This window comes from Pieris brassicae, chromosome 7 (genome assembly GCF_905147105.1).
Source record: "Pieris brassicae chromosome 7, ilPieBrab1.1, whole genome shotgun sequence".
In the NCBI taxonomy this organism is placed as follows: domain Eukaryota; kingdom Metazoa; phylum Arthropoda; class Insecta; order Lepidoptera; family Pieridae; genus Pieris; species Pieris brassicae.
This window is the reverse complement of record NC_059671.1, coordinates 2055092-2068853: the sequence shown is the minus strand read 5'-3', so window position 1 is coordinate 2068853 and position 13762 is coordinate 2055092. Positions and strand designations below refer to the sequence as shown.

General features: G+C 33.0%; 1 protein-coding gene across 1 annotated transcript in view; it reads left to right on the top strand.

Moving 5' to 3' along the window:
* The window catches only part of LOC123712086 (hemicentin-1-like), a 149217-nt gene that overhangs the window by 36886 nt on the left and 98569 nt on the right, over window positions 1-13762 (top strand). The window contains exon 2 of the mRNA XM_045665026.1: window positions 8955-9088. Coding sequence (XP_045520982.1) covers window positions 9016-9088 — 73 coding nt within the window. The 5' untranslated portion in view covers window positions 8955-9015. The remainder of the gene's footprint in view (window positions 1-8954; window positions 9089-13762) is intronic.

The following is a 13762-nucleotide window of genomic DNA, read 5'->3' as shown; positions in this document are numbered from 1 at the left end:
GGGCGTAGAACGGAAGAGAAGAACCGGCAATAAACTCTCCGCCACTCTTTTTGATCACCAAGTTTTGTTTTTATTTCAGCTGCAACCATTACACCCACACATCCACATGACATCCTAAGTAATTAATAATATTAAAATAAATTGAAAACATAAAATTGTCCTCTATCAGCAGGAGGCATGGTGAAATAGGATTCTCGTGGGAACAACACGCAAATACATAGTCGATAGGGATTGGGCATAGGGTACTTTTAATAATAATAGTGTGAAAGAATAGCAGTTTTTGTTCAAAAAAAAATTATTTTTCTTATTATTTTAATGAGTTTATATCGATTATACAAAGATAATGTTTTAGTGATCAGTTTGCCTGCTAAGCGTTAGAAGTTTAAAATAATGTCATACAATTTAATCAAGGTGAGATTAGAATCTACAAGGCTAGGAGTAACATTCTTATTTGTTAATTTTCTTCATAAATGTACACAATAGAAAAAACAGAAATATATACAAGAACTAAGATTAAAAGTATGCAGCATCTAAATAATTATGGGGTGGGACCTAGGATTTGATGAGGAGAAAGGAAGAATGTCAATGGTATAAATTTTATTCAACTCTGTCTCTATGTTTTAAAATACAAATAAATTACTTTAAATAATAATAAAATCACTATTAATATCGAAAATTAATTAGTCGTTAACTTATACATCTAGCAAAATTGGAAAATTAAATAGACCACTCATATAAACGGTGTTGAACTGATGTTAACTTTGACGTTATTAATTTATAAGCTCTGTGACATATACGTATACTAATGTCCAAAGAGCTAATTTTTATCCTTTCTTATTGTGTAATTATTTTCTGTGCTGCCTTTTTAGGGTTGTTTTAATGTTTTCATAGTGTAAATAATCTATTTTTATCTTTTGTTCATTCAGTAATCGTATCTATCGAATAAATAACAAATTGTATGCGACTTTTGGGACTTCACAAATGTATAGAAGCCTGTCATTCTTATTTACATATGATGCGATTATTTTTCTTTATTTATTTATTTAAAAAAAATTAAATGAGTAATTTTATATGAAAATTAGTTCAGTTCATAGACCCGTAAGGATTTGAATCTGTTCCTTTCACCGTTTTATGATATAGACAATTATGTTATTCATTTCCTGTACGTAGCACATCCCATCTTTTTGTCTTTAATTGTGCCAGTTTCCTCACGCAAGTGTTAAAAGGTTAACCATTGGTTCCATGATTTTAACACACGATATCAGAGTTGATAAACGTATATGCCATTATGTCGACTCTGAAATATGCAAAATGAAATTTAAATAAACCATTTGGCTTCACTCAAATAAGAATTTGCGTAGGCATGAATAAAGGTGCTTACAAAGTTTACCAAATTACAAATTTATTATTGTAGGCAATTCAGAACAAAGTTGTGTTTGATGCCTTGAGTAAGAACATGCGTGGAATATATTTACATTAAAATAACGAAGTTCGGTTAAACAGGATGTTTTGATAGGATACATTTGTACCTAATGATGTAAAGATTAACGATTGTATTTGAATGGCAAATTTGTGTGTCAAAAAGTGTTAAAAGTCAACGTACACGCGAGTGCTTTGGTATTAAGAGTATCATGGGCGGCGGGCATTATCACTTAACATCAGGTGAGCCTCCTGTCCGTTTGTCCCCTGTTTTATAAAAAAAATATTTATCATTAAAGCTTAAAGGCCGGCAATGCCATTGAATCTCCTAGTGTTGTGATTGCTCATTTGCCGTTTGCTTCCTGTCCCGTAAAAAACTGATATAAACTGAAATCCGACTTCATTCATGAATAATTTAATAATTATCTGGGTTACGTGGCATTTTTTTTTCAGCCAGTCATACAAAAAATCACTTGCTAAGAATACTTAGTTCACTTCAACTACGCAAAGTTTCCCGACACGCGATTTACGAACAAAGTACAGCCGAACTGAACAACTGCCGGCGTCAAACAAATATTGGCTTGAATAGCAAATAGTGGCGCATTGGCAGAACCATACCGATTACTTAAAGACTGGCTGTAAGCGGTAGATTTAAAACCATTCTATGAAAGCCGGCGTTTAGTTTACTTTTAAATAATTTATATAAAGGAGGCTAGTGTATTTCATTTTTAGAATGTGGAGTAGGAGTCAATGCTAAATTTGAAAAGAAAGACTGGTAGTAGGCACAGATGATTAGGTTCCTAAACTTTAGATGACAATTGACTGCGCCTTGAGTCCAGAAACAAGATACTCGACAAGGGTGTCTGTCTCACTCTCTCTCTCATGTGATCTCGGTAAAGTCCGAAACTGTGACCGTAAGATGAAGTATTCACTTCATGAACAACTGCGACAGGAACGTCTGGAATTAGAAAACTGGACTGTTCCGTCCTCTATGTCCGGTTGTGAGCCGTCAGATTTAGGATTTGGACACGTTTGTATTTAATATATTGAGGTGTTAACTTAAATATTAAGAATATTAATCCTAGGGAATTATCGAGCGGGAGAAATTCCATAATTAAATTGCGTTTTTAAAATATAGTTTGTACTTATGTACAGGCAATACGTAAATCATTAAGCGTATACTAAATATATTATGAATTGTTTGTGAGGATTTTATTATCCGTTTAACAAACGTTTACATACCACAAAAACCTTGATATTATTTACCAATGTGGGCTTATATAATGTATAGATTTAGCTGTGGTACGGGTTCTTTGTTTTGGTTATGCTTATCATTATATTATAGAACCGACCAGTATACTAATGTAAATGATATCGCCGGAAAACGAACCCAGTCGCGGTAAAATGTGAAAGTGAGCTTTGAACCTTAGAGATTTTCTTAGGATATGTAATATTTTGTTAAATGATATTTATTACATAAATAGAAGCGTCTAAAGATTATACTGAATGTTTAATTTTACCTTAAGAACGTTTAGCGTGGTGTTGGTCACTGAATATTGTAATAGTTCAGTGAATTTCTTACCCTTATATAATAACTATTTGATAAGTTGATAAAATAAGTTTGAAGTATTGATAGAAAATCTAGTTGCGGTACAATCATTTTTGGAAAATCTGTGGCGCATTGTCATCAATCTCCAGCCTCTGAAATCGATAATAAAAACCTACATATAATATAAACAATACTTGTATCTCAACCGACACGAAAACTACTATAAACAGTTGTCTAATAGAAAGATCGACCCTTTGTTGTGATAAATATTGTAAAATGAAAACAAGACTTCTTTTAAAATAACCATAATTATTTATAACAGAAACAAAGTAATGAACCTAAAATATGCTTAGCGTAAAAGCGGGAAAATAAAATATACATATTTTCTAACAAAACCTTTCTCAAGTCCATTAAAATTTTCACTCAAGGAAATATTATACACCGCTGCGCGTCAGAAAACTTCACTATTAGGTAGTTAATTTTAAACAATTACCTTAGAAATTTACCTTCTATTTTAAACCTCCGCTTTGGGCTATTAAAACGTTTTATGTATTATAAGTACTGATATTTACACGAGTTTACGTCACATAATAAACGTCAGTTTGCATTAAAATTTAGTTTTTATAATATCTGAATTACTTGCCTACGTATGTATAGTTCTGACAAATTCATACTAAGGGACCAACAAATGTCCTGTTAATAGTCACAATGGGCTTAAGACGTTGCCCGAGACAACTAAACCTCCTCATGAAGTATCAGTAAAGTCGTAGCAGGTTAAGGAGCAACTTCTCTCAGCCTTAACTAGAAGGAAAATACACTAGAAAGCTTTGTCTTCCGTCTGATTCAGGGACCTCAAAATTTTTCGTCACTCGTCACCATTGGTAATCATATTGTGCTTACATTACATAATGTTTTATGTTTTAAGAAATAAAGGAATCCATTATATACATAACACAAACACTTATTTGTTTTGGATAAAACTACAGCCAGCAACAGCTAACTTCACGTCTCGGCAGATTTAAACACCGATTTTGTTAGTCTTAAAGCAAAAATATTATTACAAATCATTTTAAGAAACTCAATTTAAAGAGAGAATATTTCCATAAAAACAAAAGAAGACTTAATTAAGTACCAAAAATAGAAATATGTACAAATAAATTAATGTATTACAAACTAAACTATATTAGCATAATCAATAATTCAGGTCGTGACCTTTTACTATCGAAGCTTAATACAACGTCTGAAATTTAATAGAAAATGAAAACGGATTAGAATGAGTAATTATCAAAATTCATAATTAACAATACAATTAACAATACTTGTTCTATTATAATATTATAAAAACGCGATTAAATACAATTATGATTTTGTAAGAATTGTTCCTGGATTGAGACGTCCTTGGCCATTTTAAATATATACTGTATTAAGGCTTATAGTAATTTAACTGTAGCCAAGAAAATAATATAAGCCTTTATTCCGAATTTTACATAAATTTCATATTAAACTAGCGATTCCAGTGAGTCGGAGACACCGTCAAACCATCTGTTTTCTCACCTTGGCACAGGACATTCTTCACTCCTCCATTTCTTTCCAGTCTCCTCTGTTCTTCGTCGTCTGAAGGTTTGAAGTTTTGACAGTTCTGACGGTTTTGAAGGTTCCCACCTTCAAAATTGTCTAGCTCCCTTCTATTTCTTTGGTACCAGTACATGATCCTTTTGTACCACTTCTATTTCAGTATTCGTATCATCGTTGTAACGTCTTCGATTTTCCTGGGTATTTCTTATGCTTTAGTTATTGATTCTATCGGACTTCCTGATATATAACATGCTATTATCCATCGCTGTATGGCATGTAATCTTCTTACCGTTTATTAAAACCTAAACATAACAATCAAATTTATATTATTTACAATTTTCTTAACCTACATAGTAATAATAAAAATAATTAAGAATTAATAAAAAGAAAATTAAAACAAATTTAAAAAGTTTAGTCCCTGTTTCTGTGTACCTTTAACGCTGGCTGTATTCCTCGCTGTATTGCGATACTTATTCGTTGTGCCATAAAAGCGCCAGCTATGGGGTCACCAAGCCTGGGTTTCCTGTAGCTTTATTTATGAATAAGAACATTTAACATGAGAAAGTGTCAAAAAGCTCTACTTACAGTATTTAGTAAAGGTAAACACACACTTTACTTGTGTTATCAATGTTCTAAAAAAGTATATTGCATTCATTTGTCATTTGTTTATTTGAATTGTCGCTAAAGGAAAAGTGTCAGAGTTGCCATGCTTTGTCCTAATTTATCGCATGAAACAAATTAACGCTTTTGCGCTCACACTTACCTCGTGTGGCCATGACCAAAGACATGTGACCACCTCTGATGGCCATGGATAATCCTATATATATAATATAAAACATTAATTTTGTATTAAAAAAATACTGATATTAACAAAAATATAGATGTTTACACCTGACGTTGACTGTGAGCTGTCAACCATATTTTTTTACATCTTAATTAATAAACATATAGCTGAAATTTATATCAGTAAATGAATTATACAAACATCAATTATTAAGGGTAATTGTGGCTAACTTTTTATACCGATCCCTAGTCTATGCCCAATGAAATGTGTTCGCTTCGGTAGTGTAAGCAAGACTATGTTCGCGAAAATGAGTGTGTCGACACGTGTCCACAGTTGTGCGCAAACTTTGCTATATTTGCGCGTTATTTATTGTTCGCTTGAGTGAGTCGACTAAAACATGTATTTGTGGCATGCACTGTACAACACTGCTGCACAGTTCAGCATACTGATGGAATCGTACCTTTAGTGCATCACAGATCGAGAGGACTATGCAAATATTAACATCATTTCCTTCCACAAAAAGGTTTGCAGTGCAGTTGACATTAAATCAGTTGTGGTCCGAACACGTCATTATAATGAGCGTTTGCGACAATTGATAGTACATGGAAATGAAAATATAAGAGTTATAACAATCCAAAGCAGTTCACGGGTGGAGGAATATCTTCTTCTTCTTTGTATACTTACGGTCGTGTCTGTCTCGGTAAGCCTAACTAATGCGTGGACTTTTGCTTCCACATCAACAATTACGATAGAGGTTATAGTAATTGTTTCGGTTTTTTTAAGTTGATTCCAAAGAGCTTGTTGCCATTGTATTAAAAAAAATTGTGAAGAAAAGTTATGGTATATACTTTATTGGATATTTATATTCTTTTATGTTTATTTTACGGGGAAGAGGGTAGTTGATAATAAATTAGTTGTTGCCTAAACATCGTTCAATGAAAATAACAAATACTGCTTATCCGCTTATCGCTGAAAACCGCCTTTTACTTAAGAAGATTATACTATTCTTGGGAAATTTAAAAGGAATTCCTAAAGTACCGCGCTCAAACATATGGTACATTTCATCCTCAAATATTCTTTGTAATGTGCTGTCTTAATGTAGACTAAAATGCCAGCATTGAAAGTAAAGCTTTACATTAACAACGTAAGCGTCTTGGTTTCGATTTTTAGCTGAACAGTATTGCTACCGTATCAAAATCCCTATTAAATGCGTTAAAATAAGTATTTTTTTTTCACGGTGGGGTCCGAAGCAAACAAAAAGTTATGTTTTGAGAAATTTTTATATCATTTAAATTAATATCACATTACACCCAATAAACAACCATAAATAGCATTATGTTTAAATTAAACACCAGGCCTAAAATTGTAAAGAAAGAATTCGATTCTATATAAAAATTGGTTTTAAATGCACAACCCGTGTTAATAAAAAAATCCCATTCGATCAATATTTACTTTGAAAATCTTTGAATTCAAAAGTATTGTTCGTAATAGCTACAGTCTCAATTAACATCAAACGTTTATTAATCTCTCTCCTTAATTTCAGAATTTTCTCTGCAGTATTTAGCTGTTAATAGATAAGCTGGCAAAACGCTATCAATCTTCATATTTCCTGAGAACAGTGACGTGGAACATTCGTCCCGCTAAGTGCTGCTAACTATCCGATTTCTCGTTTAATCTACGTAACGGAACTTAACAAGTTGCTGAATTTAAGGATTTTCATCTATTTTTATTACAATAAAATTATCTGGTTTTATCTGGCTGCGTCTGAGCCACGACAGACACCGCGTGGAACCGGATGGAGAAGCCCCATGTCGAACGTAAAAACTAAAACCTGACAAACATAATAATAATTATTATTTTATTTTATTGAGCGTTATTAAAGCTTTATTAATTAATCCATACAACAAGTGGTGACAAAGATAATAATGGTTCCTAAATGTTACAGTGTTATGTTAATAATTATTATTTTTCAATTCAGAAGATTTAATGAAACTGCTATGGTCACAGTTAAGTATTGGAAATAAAAACTATTATTATTTTGATATTCTATTCTAATATCATTAATATCTTAACTTTTTTAAAGAGTAAAAATATTGAGAAAGTTGATCTGACTGAGAAAAATGGTGTCAAAAGTCAAGCGAAATAGGTTTAAGTTATCATGGTAGTTTTACAATGTTAGTATATTTTCGAAAACATACTTCAAATCTTAACTTGAAGCTAATTGATAAAATAATAATTTTTAATTGGAAGTCTAGTGGCAATACACCGGCTTTTATACTAGAAACTTCACGATCGCTTCCAATACAAAAGAAAGGGTTCTTTTGTGTTCGAGTCAACTGGTGGTTACTTCACAATTCAGTAATATACCAGAATGTCTAAAACTTAATTCAGTTCATACAGCGTGGAGGTCCTGTCCCCAAGGTACACAGAGCAGAGTGGTTAGTAGTCCGATAAGAACGCCAGTAACTAGGGCAAAATTATTAAGCTTAAATTTATATAGTACGTATAGTTATATATGGGTCTTAAATCATATCACTAATTATATACTGGCGTAGCATACTTGAATTTAATACGTGTAATAATCATTTGTATTATTATATACTTATTTGGCGGATAAGAATAAACACTAAATAATACCGTAATTAACGAAGAGAGGTTCGAATCGTCGACGACCAATACTTAACCGAGCGGCTTGATCTCTTGGCATTGCGTTGAGATGTGGGGTCACTCTGCATCTTCTACAGCATCTACCATGGAGAGCGTTCAGAGGAGTTGTTCTTATTAATACCTGCAGCTGAGTTTCATCATCGGGCACCGAGGCAGAATACGAAATTCCACCTGTATCAACTTGACGTCAATCGTTCCATCTTTTTTTTAGAGTTTTTCGCCGCCCTATGTGGAACCAGCTGCCCACTGAAGTATTTCCGAACCAATTCCACTTAGGGTCGTTTAAAAAAAGAGCGTACCAATTCTTAATAGCCAGCAACGTACTCGCGAGACCTCTGGCATTGAGAGTGTCCATGGGTGATGGTATAACCCAACATCAGGCGAGCCTGCTGAAAGTTTGCCCCCGGTACTTTAATAAAAATAATAATTTGATATTAGATAACCACGACGAATTTTTGCACGAGGACACCACCGCTTTGTCCGTCGAGGTATTACCAAACCTGTGCCAAACCTCTATTGAGCAGGGCTATCACTTAAAAGTGAATAACCGAAGTGAAGAATTTATTAACTGAGTATTTATAATTCGTGCTGTTATTATTGCCGTACCGATAAATAAGAAAATAACATTTAAAAAAATGTAATTGTTTCTTTTTATCCCCTTTTTCGTAATATGTCTTTGTTTGTATACCGTGTACTGTACTTATGTAGGTTTTGTTTGGAGAGCATTATTTTCCTTATGACCAAATGACCTTAGAGAATTTTTATAAAAACGTATACACTTTTAAAGACAATATACTCGTAATAACATAAAGTAACAAAACTTATTTGCTATTGCAAAAGGGCCCTCATAAAGTATATATTAGGTAAATCGAAACATGTTTCAACATTGTATTTAATCTCCAGTCATAAAATCGACCAACTTTAGGAGCTTTCAACTAACTTTGCGTTTAATTTTTCCAGATTACGGAGCGGATGAAAATGTAATCCTAAGAACGGATGTTGGAATTAAAACTGAGTTGCGATGGAGTGTTCCATTGGCCCAACCCGGGTGATATCCCTGTGGACTCTACTCATAGGCAGCTTCAATATAGCAGGTAATTATTTAATTAACAATTAAGGAAATTAAAACAATGAACGCATTGTTCTTAAATTAAATAGCTTTATCCTTTGTGAATCTTTATGAATTGATAATCTAAAGGTTAATCTGAATATACTCTTATTAAAAAAAAAGATTTTAGATTATAACTGGTTGTACAATTGCTGACGTTAATATGTAGTTTTCAGTTTGATAGATACAGATATTTATACAAGATATCTTTTTATTACATTTTTATTAATTGTCAAACATATGTTTTAATATTAAACAATCTACAAGTAATTTATAATAAATTATATTTATTTTGTATTCAACTTGTATGTCAAACTCATCTGAGCCACAATTCCTCGATAGTGTCTCAGCTCAACGGAGATTTAAAAGTACTAGTATAGCAAGTAATTAAACGTGAAACGTTTTTTTCAGGTAACTTTGAAATATTTATGGAAACTTATGCATGGAAAGTTAGTCGGTAAGTGTAATTAATAAAACTTTCTCTATAGCTCATTCATACCGATAGTATGTAATTCTGTTTTAATTACGCCACTGGGGAGGTCTTAAATAAATATTCCTAGTATGAAGCGAAATATATCTGTAGCCATACAAGACTTTACAGGATACGGAAATTATTAAGAAATCTTGAAGACACTAGTAAAATATGAAACACATGATATATTAAAAAGTCTGACCTATGATCACAGATATAAAATCTATACATGAGTAACACTGAAAATATTTATAGAAACATTGCTGCAAACTTTTTTTGAATTTTTATTTTAGAACTCTTTGGTTGTAGTATATTGCATTCATTTGTCATTTGTTTTTGTAAATTGGCGGCAAATCTAAATCTAAAACTCTTGTTACACGTGAAAGTTAACCTAACGCGACAAAAATTTTTGGTCAACGTTTCATTATGACTTTCGGTGGTTTCGCTATGATAGACTATGATGAGCATTTCTTAATGAAACCCCATCTCGTGCCACTATTTACGAGGTTTAACGAGTTTAAACGTGGACGATGCAATCTCAATGATGATGCGCGTGAGAGACGTCCTTTAACAGAGACTACTGAAGATACTATTAGTGCTGTGCGACGTATAATAGAGGAAGATAAGAATGACTTATGAGCAGATACGGGCAAGCCTAGGCTTTGGTATAATAATAAAAAAAATATTACACGAACATTTAGGCGTCAGGAAGCTTTGTAGCAAATGGATTCCTCATACTTAACCGTCGACCCAAACCGAAACACTTTTGCATGGCCTGGTGTCGCCAAATGTTAGATAAGTTAAACGGCGGTGACTCAAATGCTGTATTTGACATCATCATAGGTGATGAAAGCTGGATATATTGCTACGAACCCGAAACCAAAAGACAATCAGCACAGTGGGTGTTTCCTTTCGAGGTTTGACCAACTAAGGTGAAGAAAGGAAGAAGTCAAAAAAAAGATGATTGCCTCATTCGTTGGTCGGAAAAGTCTATATTTGTAGAATTTCGTGACAGTTGTGCTTGAAGATGGAAGGACAATTAATGCAGACTGGTATGTCAATTGCTGTTTGCCTGTTGTCTTGGAAAAAAATCGACAGCAACGCCCTCGTAGCAGGATCCTCCTTCACCACGACAATGCTTCAGCGAACTCCGAAAAAGGGACTGTTGAATATTTGACTATGGCAGGTGTCGAAATAATAAGTCATCCGCCATACAGTCCAGATCTGGCGCCCTGCCACTTTCATTTATTCCCATGAAGTAAAGATTTAATTATTTTATTAAGTATTAGCCTTACGAGCCCTGAAGATGCGGTAAAAGCGTACGAAAACGCCATAAAAGAGACCTCTAAGGAAGAATGGGCCCACTGCTTTTCTCAGTGGTTCCATCGAATGTGACGATGTTTAGAGAGGAACGGAGATTACTTCGAAAAACAATAAAAGTATTGGCGACTTTCTACATTAAGTCGTTTGTCATTTTCTAAACATTGTCAGTGTTACCTAGGTAGTAAGGTTTTGATAGGACCACCTATACTGGGAATAGTTTTAATTGCACACATAGAAGTCTAGCCTTCAACGCACGTACTTGAGGTTCGCACGCGAAATATTCGAAATTAACACTGTTAATTTCGATTATTTCGCGACTTATGTCAGAAAACATGGGACCGTGAACTTAGCTTTTGAATATAATATGTTTACTCAAAAGTAATCTCTTAATGAACTTATCTGAGTACGAAGTACGAATGCAAAACTAACACGTTCTCATTTCATAACGGTAGGAATATTCATTAGTACTGTAATACAGCTACGAACATTCATTCAAATACATTACAGCGTAATGCAATTACTTTTATTACGATATTTTGTTTCGTTAGGGGTATCCATAACACTTAACTGCCGAAACGAAAGCCTTAATGGTTTGAGAGCACGAGATATTCAAAGAAATTCTTTACATTAGGCCCTCTTTAACCTCCTAATACTTCGTTTATAACGTATTGGTTATTTAGTATCCTATTGAGGTATATTATATATCTTATGTAGATGTTCAGTTAAAAAGTAGGTGGAAAGCAAATATGCCGAAATATTAAAAATATAACTTATTTTTTGCAAAGAGTTTACTAGATAGAAAGAGATTTTTGTTTGTTGTTGTTGACTAACGTGAGTATTACAATTAAATTAATATTTTTTTAATCTAATCTCTCTCTTTAGTCGGATATGTCTACACCTCTTGGTCAACAAGAGAACATTTAGAGCGGACTATCTGTTTCTGCGCCTCTCTTATTACAGTGTACAGTTTTGAGCACGAAAAGTCTTTCAGTTGATCGATCTATGTGGTTGGTTGACCGCCACTTGATCTTTTGTCTTCTGTGTTACTAAGCAAGTTCACTTCGCCTCTTCGTATTGTATGGCCGAAATATGACATAATTCGTTGTCGGTAGGTGAGTAACATTTCAAAGGCCTTAAATATTGTGCCTTTCTCGAGCCAGCATAGCCGACGTTTCTTCTCCATACAGAAAGAGCCATGTCAATCTGATTTTGGGTTTTATACCAGTTTCTCTAATCTTTTTTTGATGTTTAATCTAATATATACAATAATATTATAGATGTCATCGTTTCTTATAATTCATTTAGCCATTGAATTTAGAAATTGTTTGTCTAAAGTTATATTTATCAATTATTATGTCTACATATGTCTACATAATAATTGATAAATATAACTTTAGAAAAGCTATAAATTTTATCTATCTAGAAGTACTAAATTGATCAAATACTCAGATATTTTATTGTATCCCTATATTGTTTTTTCCTGTAATTTCACAAGCAATTAGCTGTAAGAAATAATTAAGGTTATTAATTGTATTCTTAACTTTAAACAGCCAATAAAAAGTAAGGATTGTATTGTAAAACGTATCTATAGACATATGATTCGGACACATCAGAAATATTCATAGTATTTATTTCATTTTCAAAGAAATATGTTCGCGTAAAATCTTTGTTATAAAGGTAGCTGTTGATTAGCATTCGCTGTAGCTATATTTGTAGAGTGGTTTCTTGTATTTTTTAATCCAAAAAAAATTACAAAACAACACTCAGCCAGATACTCATTCGTGCCTGGAGAGATCTATTTTTATCCACAGATAATAAAATATCTTGGCTATCAGCACAGATATAATCTATACATTTACAGGCGCTCGATGAATATTTACCGGACGGCGCGTTGTTTTCATTAGCGTGATTGCTAGAATTTCCTTTTACAAAGTGTTCAATACAAGTGCTCCCAGATAGTTTTGTTTTGCTTGCGCATTGCTATCATTTTAATATAATTAATTATGATACAGTGTTTGCACTTACTCATACTTTTTTACATAGCTAAGTTTAAGCTTAACTCATTTAACGATGGGTTTTCGTCAGAGCATTGTTGGCTTCAGCGTGCGACTCTCATTCCAAAAATCGTAGGTTCGATTAGCTGTTCACCAAAGGACTTTCTGTCTCATTGGCACGAACGGTGAAGGAAAACATCGCGAAGAAACCTTTGTAGCGCCACTGCTTATTTTTTATTAATTTTTTTTTCGTACGTGCAAGTCTTTTTAGTTTCAATCCACTTTGATTTATTCGAGTACTTAAGTTTATAATATTTATATTGTAAAAATATAGTGGATTATTGTTATTACCAACCTTGTGACAACAGATGGCGTTTATACAGCAATATTTCTATGGACTCTAAATAGCTTACTGTCAACTTGATGTGACAGTCATTCACTGCAACGTTAAGTTTAATATTAAACGTATAGTAAACGTAAGTCACGGGTGGCCATTTCTTCATTTACGCCAAAATATATGTCAGAGATAATGTAATTAGAAATATCGATGTTATTTGTTTTTTTAATAATGGCAACACCTATATATCAATATGTCAAAAACAGTAGTGCGTTGGATTAATCGTTAAGTTCAGTTGCTCTTGCGCCCTGACATATTTTAAAATAAAATCCAAATGACAGACGGCAATAGTGCTAACTATCTGGCTAATATTATTCGCTTCAAATCTGCGACATATGTTTAAGGCATTAAAGAATAGATAGTAAACGAGCAGAAGGCTTGGTAGTACGTTGCCAACATTTGGATATATCTATACTTGCAGGAAACTTTAACACAATATCTATATTGTTTAAGTTTTCTTGTCTAAGTTTAAAG